This window comes from Rutilus rutilus (genome assembly GCF_951802725.1).
Source record: "Rutilus rutilus genome assembly, chromosome: 12".
In the NCBI taxonomy this organism is placed as follows: Eukaryota; Metazoa; Chordata; class Actinopteri; order Cypriniformes; family Leuciscidae; genus Rutilus; species Rutilus rutilus.
This window is the reverse complement of record NC_140217.1, coordinates 25,562,543-25,576,751: the sequence shown is the minus strand read 5'-3', so window position 1 is coordinate 25,576,751 and position 14,209 is coordinate 25,562,543. Positions and strand designations below refer to the sequence as shown.

Here is a 14,209-nt window from a genome sequence, read left to right as displayed (position 1 = left end):
ATTTTGCTATCTGGGATTGCTTTCATGGGTTAATTAAAATAACATCTGATATATAGGTAGTAGGTATCACATGGACTTTGTTGTATAAAGTAGGCCTGCTATTTCCAATTTAACTTGTGGGAGTGAAATCACGGTCGCGTTTAGTCCATTATTTACGGCAGTGAACTTCTGCGCTCCGCTCGCTGTCATGCAGGTGGAATTCAGTCTAACCGAGTGATTCAAGCAACATCAGGACAGACATCCAGTTTGTAAGAGAGCTTCTGTCCAACCCTGACTTCATCTCCGAGCATCACATACACAGTTTACCTCAACACAGGCATGGCATCATCAGCACAACCGAGGAATTTGAACAGCAAGCAGATCGGATACATTTAAACGACGAATCTTCAGAGAGACTCGCATCATGCTCAGGTGGTCTGTCTTTCCCACTGAAGGAGATCATATAGGCTGCGTTTGAAAAGAAAACAGTCGTGTGAATGTTTAGAATATTAATCAGGTATGTCACTTTCCACGTATGATGATGCATTAGCTCAGTTGACGCTTGTGGCGTGTTTTTTTAAAGGCATAAGCGGATTTCACCAATAATATAATGACTGTCATATGTTTACAAATAATCACAGGGTATTGCATAATGTTTTTATGCATAATACTGTCTATATCAGTGGGGTGTAAATCAAAACTTAAGGAGCTGCATTTTTTTTTTTAAGAGCAATAGTCTAGCAATAGCCTATTTCCCCTCTTCCTCTTTTCTTTCAAGTAGATCCTTTGAATAATCATGGAGGAGAGCAATACCTGTGAATCAGTCCCAGATTTAAAGGATCTGGAGTTAAAAGTGGGGAGAAAGACCCCAGAGGGTCTCCTGAAGTGGATGAGAGAGGAGCACAAAATGACCTCTCATCATCAGACAGACAATAATGAGACGGAGAAGAAAGGACTGGATGAGAAGATCCGAAAACTTAAAATGGAGATGGTAAGATCTACATGTATCTTCCAATGAACCAGTTTTAGTTATTTAAATCAAAACTATTCTTATGGTTATTGATTTATAAACTATTATTTGATGATGTGGCCCTCTCTTTTGTACTCTTCATCTTAAGAATTCTGAAAAAAATGACTATAAAATTAATGGAGAGTGTGATAACAGTCAGAAGAATGTGTATAATGTGCAAGTTTTATAAATGTATGTGGATGACACTCATAGCAGATGTGCAACTTGAAGAGGTGCATTTATTTTCTCTTCTTTATGAAACATAAAGCCTCTGGCTTCCCAGATTCCCTTTTTTTTCTGGGTTTGTCACATATCCAGTATATTCAATATCCATATCAAAATTCCAGTGTAAATCTCTAATATACTGACTATGATTGTATCTTTTCATAACACAACTCCCAAGAAGAAGCCTGCAGCATGTTGTTGTTGTTTTCTCATTTTGAAGTTGTTTTCTCATTTTGAAGGGTCCCAACCCCACATTCCACAAACCAAATCAACCAGAAGCAAAATAATTTCTCACAGCATTGCCAAACAGTAAATTGAGCACTGCAACATGACCCTAAAACTGTCATACTAGACAATGGTGTTTTTAATGAGCAGATGTATTGTTTGCAACCACATATCTGTGATGATGTTGAAGTGAAGGACTTGCTTGAGTTGTGGTAGAAGATTTGCTGCTGTTTTTAATGTTCATGCTTCATACTGTAACTTCAAGCTCTTGGGCTATAGACACACTCGGTTGTATAAAGAATTGTTGTAGTTAGGGAAATGAGCTTGTTCCCCAGTGGAATGCAGAGCCATTAAGCAAATGGACCCTGATGTTGTTGCTATGGTGCTCTTTACTGAGTGGGAGACTTTGTAAAAGGCCCCAAAGCTGTCATGGATTATGCTACTGCCAGTTGCATTTCTGATTTTTGGAAGTCAGTGTTATTAATTTGCCATCATGATGATCATTGCGGATACCTCTGTGATTAAGACATCTTAACATGTCAGTGGTTTTCTGCATAAAAAGGTGAATGTGTCTTGACAGCTTTGTGCAATTATGTATTTATTTTGTATTAACAAATCAAGTAATTGTACTCTTTGTGTAGAACATCTAGAAATACAAAGTTCTGTCATGAAACTCTAGATGCTGATAGGTTGCAGACTGACAGATCCTTAACTCAGTCTGCTAGCAATCACATCATTCTCTAGGGCACAGCTGATTGGTGTCTGCTGTATCAGTAGCCAATGAGCTCGCTGCTCTACCTTCTAATACTTGGTCAGCATTTTCTGCAGCAGTGCAGTGTGCTTTCAGAAACCCTCCACCTTCCCCAGCTCCACCTGTATGATCTGCTACGGGTAATTCATGCTTCTTTCAAAAACATTAAACAATTTATTAAACCCAAACTTTTGAACAGTAGTGTATTTATTCAATTGACAGCCCTGTTCTCCAGGGTCTTTATACGTACATATCCACTTCGCGTCAGGGTCCTGATCAGCCTGTCGGAGTTGTATTCGCTATAACAACCGCCTCGCTCTACATTATCCCTTAAATATATACTTTTATATACTGTATCTTTATTACATGGCTTGGTTGAATTCTAATGTAGAATGCGGTCTGTTATTTCCAAGGAGGTAATATATCGGCCGGACACTGAAGCTTCCCCGGGGGCCGCCATTGATTAGCAGACCATCACCTGCTGTTAGCATTCCATTGACTCCCATTCATTTTGGCGTCACTTTGACAGCGAATAACTTTACATCTGAGGCGTTTAAAGACTCCATTTGTCCATTATTTATTTCTAAAGAAACACGAAAATGTATAAAAGGCTCCATTACCTTGTATCTTACGTTATGGCCCCGTAGAAGCAGTTTTTGTAAAAATAGGCTAACGATTGCGTCATAACCACGCGACTCTCTGTCGCACAGTAGAGACATTACCGTATAGACAGGAGGAGAAGCTCGCGGGCAATTGGGGGGACGTGGAGGCAAAATGACAAAATAATTAATCAGAATACTTAGCAAAAGTTGCTCCTGCTCCTAGCTCATGGACACCTCCGACTCACACTCTCCGTCTCTGCAAGTTTCAGAAGGGAATGATTCAGATTTCTCTTGGCACAGCTACTAGAAGACAGACAGGTTGCTCACGTCACATCTACGTCGTCGAGCTCAGTTTGAGTCTGCGCAGTACGCTCAGCCGTCAGGAAGTGAGTGCAGACATCCCAAGTCTCCCGGAAGTTCCGGGAGTCTCCCGCATGTTGATCGTAGTAATTTCACTTAAATGACAATTAATAGGTCATTTTCATTGCCATTTAAGTGAAATTATTGAACTTAAATATACGAGCTTGATCAAAATGATCATTCTAGAAGAAAATTTCAGATGGCACTTTTGCATCTGAACTCTTCATACATATATATATATATATATATATATATATATATATATATATATATATATATATATATATATTTAAAGAAGTTAAATAAATTTTAAAGAAGTCTTTATACCAAAAAGGTTCTATATAAGGAGAAATGTCTTAAATGATTGCTTAATAGTTTCATGTTTAACAGGTTATTTAAATTTGTTCTAACGATAAAAAGCATGTTTACGAGCTGTTTAATTCGTAATTAATTAATTAGAACTAAATTCCTAAAATGATCCCATGATGGGAACCCCTAAAAGGTTCTATTTATGAAGCGCCTGACAGAACCTAGAACCTTTTCTTCTAAGAGTGAAATTAAATAGGGTGTTTAGGAATTGATGTGGAGTTTTACTGTTCCCCTGATGCCATTTTACACTGTTCCCAAATAGTCATGAGATACAGCAAGAACTTTGAACTTTACCTCACACTGTGACATTGTCACCCGGACTGCTGTGGTCTATTGACACACACACACACACACACACACACACACACTGGTTTCCATGTGTTATGGGGACTTCCCATAGATGTAATAATTTGTATACAGCCCACTAAACCCACCCATCACAGAAACATTTCTGCATTTTTAGAATTTCAAAACACTTAATTTAGTATGATTTATAAGCCGTTTTCCCCATAGGGACAACATTTTTTTTATTATTAGGTCAAAATTTACTGGTATAACTATCCATTTGGTCCCCATAATGTAGGGAATATCAGGTACACACACACACACACACACACACACACACCAGTATGATGTAAGACAGTGCAGACATTTTTTAGTAAAATCATTACTATGATAAAATCATCACATTTGACCTTAAAACAGTTGAATTAAGTGTGAAATCAAACAGCTTGTTACTTATGTCTGTGATCTGCGTGAAGAAAGAGCGAGAGAGGGGTGTCCTCGATGACTTTGAGCAACTCTCTCTCCCTGTCTGACACACAGATGGGAAACACAGGGGGAAGGTGTGCTGACAGATGGAGGAAAGGGAGATGACTCTTCCAGTCTGATAGAACGAGAGGAGAGAGGAAATGAGGGAGGGAGGAAGAGAGAAGCAGTAAGGTTGAAAGGGAGAGTGGGAGGACGTAGAGGTAAGGAAGGAATGCAGAGAGATGGAGTGCACGTGTCGAATTAGATGAGAGACAGCGGTGATGTATTGGAATATAAGAGATGCTGTCAATCCTGTCAGAGCTGCAGTGTGTCAGGAGGAGCAAAAGACAGCTGCAGTTAAATGAGTTCAGAAAGAGTGTAAACTGTGATGCCCCTGAAATATTTTGCTGTCTCACTACGCTCTACCGCTCCAAAAAATGATTTTTAATTTGATTCAGCAAGAATGCATTAAATTGATCAAAGGTGACAGTAAACACATGTATAATGTTACAAAAGATTTAGATTTTTAATAAATGTCACTGAAATCTCTCTGACATTGATAATAATCTCTAAAGGATAATGTGACACTGAAGACTGGAGTAATGATGCTGAAAATACTGAAAATGAATGATGCTACTTTACCATCACAGGAATAAATTGTTTTTTAATACATTAAAGGGATAGTTAACCCAAAAATGAAAACTTTGTCATTATTTACTCACCCCCATGTTTTTCCAAACCTGTATGAGCTTCTTTCTTTTGTTGAACACAAAAAATATATATTTTAAAGAATGTTGGTAAGAAGTTGACGGCACCCAGTTGACGGTAGCCATTGTCTTCCATAGTGAAAAAAAACAAACAAAAAAAACACTTTGGAAGTCAATGGCTACCGTCAACTTTTTGATTACCAACATTCTCTCAAATATTTTCTTTTGTGTTCAAAAGAAAAACGAAATGTAAGTAATGACAAAATATTCATTTTTGGGTGACCTGTCCCTTTAAAATAGAATACAGTTATTTTAAATTGTAAAAATATTTCACAATATTACTGTAATTATTGTATTTGCGTTTAAATAAATGCAGATGAGCATAAGAGATTTCTTACAGACCCCAAACTTTTGAATGGTAGCATCTGAAATGTATTCACTCACCCCATAAGTTGATTTTCAGGAGAAACACATTTACTATAATTTACTGATACTGTAATTTACTGTAATTAACTGAATATAATTCTAAATCTGGACAATTATGTGGCTATTTATATCATATCAATTTAATATTAATACAGTAAACTAGCTTTAAAGGAGCTGTATGTAAGAAATGTATTTCAGTTCATCATAAAATGGCCCTGATATGTCACTAGACATTAAGAAATCATGTTCATTTCAAATACTTATATCACTGACAACAGTAGTACGACCAGGATATTGTCATTTAAAAAGTGAAGTTGCAGCCCTCAACTGATGTTGATGTTGTCATGTTGTGTTTTGGCCTGATGCGCCACCCTCCACCTATCTACTAATCACGAAGTCAGTAGTGTTTCGGCATCCGGGTTGCCAGCTCTGCTCTAGTTACCACAGCTACGTAGCAGCCTACGTTCCTGCTGGATCCTGCAGCCTATCTGGCAACCTCGAGTCAGGGGGGAGGGGATACACCGCTCTACAGTAATTGAAGTGATTGCAGTACCAGTTTTGGCCACAATCTTACATACGGCTCCTTTAAATAATGAGCAAAATATAATAAACATTCTGTTATTTTTTAAATAATTGGCTGTCACTATAAGTTTGATTATACAGCTCTTCACTGTAATGGCAGATTTGCAGTTTTGCAGGTATTGGGAGTGTTTTCTTCACAATCAGTGTTTAAACAACTGACTTTAGTTTCTGACTTCAGTTTTTATCATCCAAAACCACTTAGTAGCAAAACATCACTCGCCTTTAAAACAGCAAATACAACTCTCTGACAACTAAAGGTCACTATTGTCTACATATAGGCACTAAACACAGAACTTCAATGGAATAATAAATTACTATCAAAAACACTAATATCTGGGGGTTTTTGTCCCCTGCCCTGTTTCATTTTTGACCCTGAATGTGAAATTCCAAGAATAACAAACGAGCACCATAATAGTCCATGTGACTTGTATATTTCATACCTTATACTATACTACTGTATGTTGTAATTGTCATTTAACATAGCAAACTGCATGATGCGGCAAGTTTGAATACATGCAAACTTGTGTCTAACATTTTTTAAAGATAATTTCTACTTTAGAATTTATTTTATTAATATTTTTTCTGCAGCAGATATATTTACTACAGTATTTCACAATGGCATGGCCAAAAATGGCAACGTCAATGTTCTTCACATACCTAAGTACATGCTTGAAAGCCTCCTCATCTCTGAAGGACTTATTTCTAAAGTCATTGAGCCATGATTAAGAAAATATGCATTGTAGTAAAATATCTTTATTTATATTTGTGCTTATTGTTACTCTGCCACTGAGTAAAAATAAAGTCCTTTTAGCACACACGGAGAGAGCTACGTGTGATACTTAACTGAGCAGGACACCACAGCATGGAAAATGAGCTGTCCAGAATTCCAGGGATTAGAACACAAGACGTATGAGCTATGGTTTTAAGGAGTGGGGAAGTGGAATTCTTCTGGCTGTGAGAATCTCCAGTGTGAGCCTCAGACACTGTGGAATGTTCTCCCTAAGGAGAGTCTGTGGGTCAGTGTGTGGCTCCATGTGGAAGCTACATAAGATGACTGCAGCAACCGCACTGTATTGCATTAGGTTACAATGACAGTATTTTAATTTCTTTAGCGTTTTATACGGTCTATTTAAAGGTATCTGTCTGACAATTGGGTCATTTACTTGTTCCAAACCCATATGGCTTTCTTTATTTGTGGAAAACCAAGGTACATTTTGAAGAATAATAGTTTTTGCTCTTTTACGTGCAGTTCCCCATCTGTCAGTCACTACAATGTTATATCGTCTGACAAATGGGGTCTCGCTTGGGAGCCCCAATCCCCTCTGAGTTTTAGGAAAAACTGCCAATGGAATTGGCGAGTGGAATTTGCATGCCAAGCCACTCCCCCGTACATACGAGTACAGTATATAAGATGAGAGCCCCGGCTATTCAGCGGTGGTTCAGGGTTGTGGTAGGGGGGACATAATGTCTCCGGTCCCTCCATCAGGGAACAAGGGTTACACATCAGTAACCAAGACGTTACAATGATTGGCGAGCTTTCAAGATGTAAAAAGGATGAAAATCTTTGAATAACTATTCAATTTTGGTTGGTTTCTCATAAAGTCCTATTATTTTGGCTTTCGAAGATAATTTGAAAACTTGTAGGGTACAACGGGGCTAAAGGCACACCCTAAGAAAAATGTGCTTTTCACTACTTCCATAGTGTATGATTGCAGGAAAAAAATAAATAATGTTTTAATACCCAAATACCATACTTTTACATATTTTTCCGTAATTGGAAAAATTATGCTTCATTTTCCTTGAACAAAGCTGAAAATCATTAACAAGACCTTTGTCTCAAAATGTAGACATCAATTTTCATTTGATGTTTGCTACATAAATCTACAACATTTTAAAAAACATTAAATAGTAGATCAAATTAGCACAAAATCAACTTTGCATTGCTGTCCGCGATCGTGTCAAGGATCAGCCAAATTTCCACGTGCATCATAAAAAGCGGCTGTTAAGAAAAGTGCTGAGCTGAATTTTTGTGCCATCTAATGGTTTAAAAGAGAATAAAGTCAAATGCGCCTTTTACCTCGGTGCGCCTTTAGCCCCGTTGTACCCTATAATACCTTTATGGTGCTTTTGTGTCCTTTTTGTAGCTTGAAAGCGCCAGTCCTAGTTCAGTTGCAAGGGAATACGAAACCAGTCAAATTCTTCCAAACTGCTCCTTTTGTGTTCCACAGAAATAAAGTCATATGGGATAACAATTTTAATTTTGGGGTGAACTAGGCCTACTTCTTTAACATTATCTTTTTCATTTGAACCTTTCTGGACAAACAAAATACTATGGCCTCAAGTCATCAGAGTTATTTAAGGCCACGTTCACACAGCAGCGAAATATGATCGTCAGTGCTGTATTTTAGGTTTTCATGTGTCGTTTCAGTAACTTACAATGACGGAGATATGAGCTGTGAGTCATTTGAAGGTTCTAGATCCAGTCTCCACCGGTTAGGAGCTGCTCCCGTCAGTTTTGTGTTCTACGTGTGACTCTCCGACCAGTTATAAAAGCTGCTGTCAGTTAATGAAGATTTGGTGGATGAACTCTTGTCTCTTGGAAAGTTGTCGTGTCAAAAGTGTATGATAAGACAGTTTTATGCATGCCACCATCTTTAATATTACTTTGACTCCCACTGCATGTTCATACAGACAGTATTCAAGACGCTATTGTAAATTGCTGTGTGAACGGGACATTTCGAGACACACCTGTAAGTAAATGTGTTTGTTAATCCCAAAAACTGACAGTATGAATTTGAAATGTGCTAACTGTTTTACTCTATATACAAATGTAATGGGCACTGTGCAGTACCATGCAACATTTTTGGGTTAGTAAGATTTTTTTTTTTTTTTTCAATCATTAATTCAGCAAGGATGCATTAAGTTTCTCAAAAGTGACATTAAAGACATTTGTAATGTTACAAAAATTTCTATTTCAAATAAATGCTGTTCATTTGAACTTTATTCGAATCCAGAAAACAATCAAAAGGTATACAAATATCAAGGTTTCCAGGAAAAAAATATTAAGCAGCACAACTGCTTTCAACTGTGGCAATAATAAGAAATGTTTCTTGAGCACCAAATCAGCATATTAGAATAATTTCTGAAGGATCATGTGACACTGAAGACTAGAGTAATGATGCTTTGTCATTACGGGTCAGGAATAAATTTTACAATATATTAAGCTAGAAAACATTAATGTTAAAGGGATACTTCACCTCTGGGAAGATGAATGTGTATTTAAAATAGGTCATTTAAGTAGAAGAAATGTGAAGAAATTTTTGAATTTGGAGCTTTCTAGACCGAGAAAAGCCAGAAAATGCATTTTTGTCTTATGTGGATGAAAGACAACAACTCCCAGAATGCACTTGCTTCGCTGCCTTAGGAGGCCACGCCTACCGGTAAGAGTGCGTAGTTGAAAACAACAAGGCTAGCCTACGTGATGAGTTTGCCAGTGATTTAGAGATGGGCCAAAATGTCCGGGATTCGGCTTTTGCGTTCTACAGTCGCCATTCATCATGTTTACTGTGGCGAGCAGGATGAGGCTGACGGCCGCGGGAGAACAGCGCGAGGCCGGTGGCGTGATTACTGAGACGCGCCGGGTCTCCCATCTCTCACGGAGGAGCGGGAATTTTCTTAGCAATGGTAAAACGCACATCAACCGATCACTTGTTTAGCGTTCATGTAAACACTACATTCAGATTCACCAATCGGAATGAATTCAGTTAGATTGAAACAAAAGGTGCATGTAAACAATGAATGGCGACCGCAGAACGCAAAAGCTGAATCCCGTACATTTTGAACGATCTCGCCCGCCGGACAAGTCCGGGAAAAGGAGGATGTTGTTGTTTACCCCTACTTACTCAGCTTTCTCCTACTATTCAGCTTTCTCCACAGAACAAGAGCCTACTAGCTTAGCTTCCAAAGAAAGACAGCTGACACTGTGTGTACATTCTGTGAGTGAGATCCCTCCCTCTATGGGCGGGCTGAAAACATGCGGAACAACGCCATCTACTGGCTGTAGTCTTTAGCCTCTGACCAGAAAATCCTCCATGACGCAAAATGACGATTTTTGCGTCATCGGAGGATTTTTTCCAGACAAAAAATACATAAATCTCTTGTCTCAGGGGGATATGAGGGTGGAAAGCACGGTAATTCGAAAATACTACAGGTTTTCTACTAATACAAAGCTTAATGCTAAATCCTGAAGTAACCCTTTAAATTGTAATAATATTTCACAATGAAATACACAATACAGTTTTACTGTATTTTTTTTTTTTTTTTTATGCATCCTTGGTGAGCATAAGAGGACAAAAATCTAACCCCATAGTATGTGTATGTTTAATTCAGCCAGTTCCATGTGCATATGCAAACAGGCTGGAGTTGGGCACAGCCAGATCAGCGCTCACCACATCAGTGCTGAGACAGGGAGAATATTTACGAGTATGTTCATTAGTCTCAGCAACTCAGACTGAGGTGCTGTGCTGACGTTAACCCAACCCAACCCAACCCACACCAGAGCAGAGTTGTTACGGTCTGTTCTCTGAATCTCTCTCGTCTTTTACATATTTACATCTTTTACTGTAAAAAAAAAGCTTGTTTATCTTTGCCTTCTAAATTCAGCTCTATTTCCCATCCCCCTCCCGCTGCCTCTTTTGTTCTATTTGTATCCCACGCTCTTTTACAGAAATGTTCTCTTTTGGTTTTTTGTACTGTAATTAGTGTGGTTGACGTCAGCAGTGCACTATGGCCTTTAAATTACACAGCAGGCTGAATGTATAGCATAAGAGTATGCTGTCCATTTATGACAGGCCTGGATTGGTGCACTTAAACTGATTTATCTCATCCTCTTCTCAAACTGGGTCTATTGGGATTCAGAACATTATCCGCATTTAGATGTCCTCCTTTTAATTGAAAATGTAATCGTTTAACGACTTTCTTTTTTCAGTGGCACACAAAAGGAGAAGTTAGGCCTCAATCATCATTCACATTCACTGAATGGAAAAATGTGGTAAAAATGAATGGTGAGTAAGACGAAGTCGTCTTTTGTGTTCCACAGAAGAAAGAAATCAAAGTACGGGTTAGGACCGACATGTGGACGAGTAAATAATGACAGAATTTACATGTTTAGGTGAACTGTTTACCTAAAGTGCTGTGTGACTAAGCTGATGGGGTGCAGACAGGGCAGAATCTGTCAGGGATTGTGGGAGCTAAAGTACTGTGGCTTTCAGAGGAAGCACTGACTATTTGATGAGCACTGTTTTATGGGCTGGAGAGCCATTCAGTCAGTCAGAAGGGTTCAGGACTTTGTATATCATATTACATCTTCCTGACAAAAATGCTTCACTGCTGCCAAATGAAGCTTCGTAACATACTTCTGAAGGAATGTGAATCCCTCACATTTTGACAGATATGCTTTACCTCATTAAATGAGAATACATTCCAAAAGCAAGATCTAATGTATTATTGTCATATATAAGACCAATAGCATCCACTACTCTTTATTAATTTGGCCAAATGGAATATATACTTGTTTACTTTTATTGATGTCTAAAGAAAAGTAAACCTTAGCGTACATAGCGTATATATATGTACGCTAAGGTTTACTGTTATTTAGCCATCAAGTGTAGATGTGTCAGATGAAAACTGCTTAGCCCATTTGCTGTGGGAATTAGGAAGAGAAGAGTGCTTCACTAGAGGAATGGATACTGTCAGGAAGATCTATAAATCTCAATAGCATTTACAGTAATGGACCTCAGTCAGCACAGGACTCCAGTCATGCTTATGAACCCCAGACTAAACACAACAATCAGCACTAATAAGAACTCATTTAGAGTATTTATTATGTGACAAAATGACAACAAAAACACACCATAAAAGCGGCCTGTACGACTCATACATACTCGGAGAACTGCAGTTCTAGAAGAGAGGCGTACGCACATGTTTGTTCTCTAAATCACATGTACGCACATTTGAGAGAAATGATCGTAAGATCAAATGTAGGACGGTTTCTGCGCATCAATTTTATAAATGTCTTTTAGAGCCTTTCAATAGCTTTGTTTAAAGAACAGACCAAATAAATCTTTTCATCTTCCAAATCAAATCTCATTCACATTATTTGAACGTGCATATAATTGTTTTTTTTGACATGCAATATTTTAATATTTGCAAGTGTACTTGATATGACAGAATTTTGGGTGTACTTTTCCTGTATACACTTTAAAAAAATAAAGGTTCCAAAAGAGTGTTTACGTAGCGATGCCTGTAAAAAGTGATCAGTTGACTTAACTTAAAAAAGTGAGGAAACCCGTTGCCTTAAAACTAGTAAGTAATTAACTTAATGCGTAATTAAAAAAATTAAGCAAGTGAACTTGGCAATTCCAAATAACTAAATTTTTTCAACTACGTATTGAGTTTATTTACTTAACAACATTAAGGCAACAGGTTTCTTCACTTTTTTAAGTTACGTCAACTGTTCACTTTTATTAGTATAGAAATACTATTTTTGGGTCCCCAAAGAACCCTTTTAAGCATTTTAATAAATCTAAAGTGCAATTTTTTGTGTTTTTTTTTTAGATATATATTTATATATATATGAACTATGATGTGTGCGATGTGTATTATGTATTGTGTTTTTTAATGTATTGTCTGTATGTCTGTTACCTTTTGCTGCAAAACTAGTTTCCCCCAAGGGGGACAATAAAAGTAAAAAAATATAAAAAATTATAAAGAACCTTTTGTGCAATGGAAAGGTTCCGTGGATGCTAAAGGTTCTTCATGGACCCACAGATGCTAATAAATAATCTTTATTTTAAAGTGTACTTTCGTTTAATTTTAGTTATGTTTGTTAAAAAAGCTCTTAATGTCCATGTGTATTTCCTCTACACAGGCTCATCTACGAGCAGCAGACGTCAAGATCTTGAACCAGTTGCTAGCACTGCATGAGGGCATCGAGGCAGTGAAATGGCTCCTGGAAGAGCGTGGCGCGCTCACCAGCCGCTGCAGCAGCCTGACCAGCAGCCAGTACAGCTTAGGGGAGGGTCCCGACACCTCCTGGAGGGGCAGCTGGAGCAGTCTGCAGGACCCGCATGACAAGCTGGACAACATTTCCATTGGCAGCTATCTGGACACATTAGCTGATGATCTGGATGAGTACTGCCCCTCCGGTGGGACTGATTCAAAACTGTGTGCCGCCCCTATAGGGACAGATGGCTCCAGAAGTACTGGAGGAGGCATGGGCAGTTCCACTGGATCTGTGACCAGATCTCCACAAGTCAAATCCGAAGCCCCTAAAGAAGAAGCTCAGGTTTGGAATAAAGCATCTGAGACAGCGAGACCATACCAACCCAACAAGACCAATGGAATCCTGGACAAATCAGTAAAGCAAATGGTCAGCACAGATTCGGCCAGGGCCTGTCTCGCTGAGAAGCTGGGGAAGAGTCTGAGCCCTAAAGTGAAACCCTATAAGAATGGCAAAGTTGAGCTGGAGAGCTGCAAAATGAATGGCAAAGTTCAATTGGAGTATGACGCACACTGGCGCTGGGTGCAGTCGCAGGATGATGTGACTTTTTTGTGATAATATATACATGATTAGCAAGCCAAAGGTGTTGATGGGAGATTTGTCTGGTCCTCTATTCACCACTGAGCTTTTGTTTGCAGACTTTGAGCTTTGATTAAGATTAAGGTTAAGGTTCTTGAGGTTAAGAGGTCAGCAATGGAAAAGAAGGGGGGGGGGGGGGGGGTCAGAGTTAAAGAAAATCCTGAATTAATCAATTAAGACTCTACGTCAGGTTGTGTGCAGTAGATGTTTATGGACGCATGTTTCAAATTATGTGGGATCATAATCTTTTCTGTAATGGCATCTATTGATTCAGCACAACTATTTATTGAGTCAGTAACTTTATTGCATACGTCAGTACATTTCTTTCATTTAAATGATGTAATTGCAATTTTGTGATTTTTTGTTAAGCTTTTAGAGATGATAAACATCAAAACAGTCATTAGAAACAATGAAAAGTTCACAAAATCCAATAATTTTTTTTTTTTTTTTTTTTTTTTGCATAATACACTAACACTACCCCTGAAAAGTTTGGGGTTGGCAAGATTTTTTTTTGAAAGCATTCTCTTATTTGAAAGAATTATCTTATGCTCACCAAGGCTGCATTTAATATTGCAGAAATACAGT

The 14,209-nt window shown here is 38.2% G+C and overlaps 1 protein-coding gene across 2 annotated transcripts; it reads left to right on the top strand.

The window, feature by feature from the left end:
* The first annotated feature begins 178 nt into the window (after positions 1-178).
* Positions 179-13,759, top strand: lurap1 (leucine rich adaptor protein 1). Of its 2 annotated transcripts, none has more exons than XM_084426138.1 (3): positions 179-496; positions 761-970; positions 12,914-13,759. In XM_084426138.1, exons 2-3 carry the CDS (start codon positions 776-778, stop codon positions 13,598-13,600), a joined length of 882 nt encoding a protein of 293 aa, XP_084282264.1. In that variant the 5' UTR covers positions 179-496; positions 761-775; the 3' UTR covers positions 13,601-13,759. The 2 variants fall into 2 exon arrangements, with proteins under 2 accessions (XP_084282264.1, XP_084282265.1); XM_084426139.1 differs by having other exon boundaries at positions 758-970.
* The last annotated feature ends 450 nt before the right edge of the window (positions 13,760-14,209 follow it).

Bases quoted from the DNA above. Each gene is read 5' to 3' on its own strand.
- lurap1 (XM_084426138.1), top strand. From the start codon at position 776: ATGGAGGAGAGCAATACCTGTGAATCAGTCCCAGATTTAAAGGATCTG. The intron at 971-12,913 runs GTAAGATCTACA...TCCTCTACACAG, and splicing joins GAAAACTTAAAATGGAGATG to GCTCATCTACGAGCAGCAGA.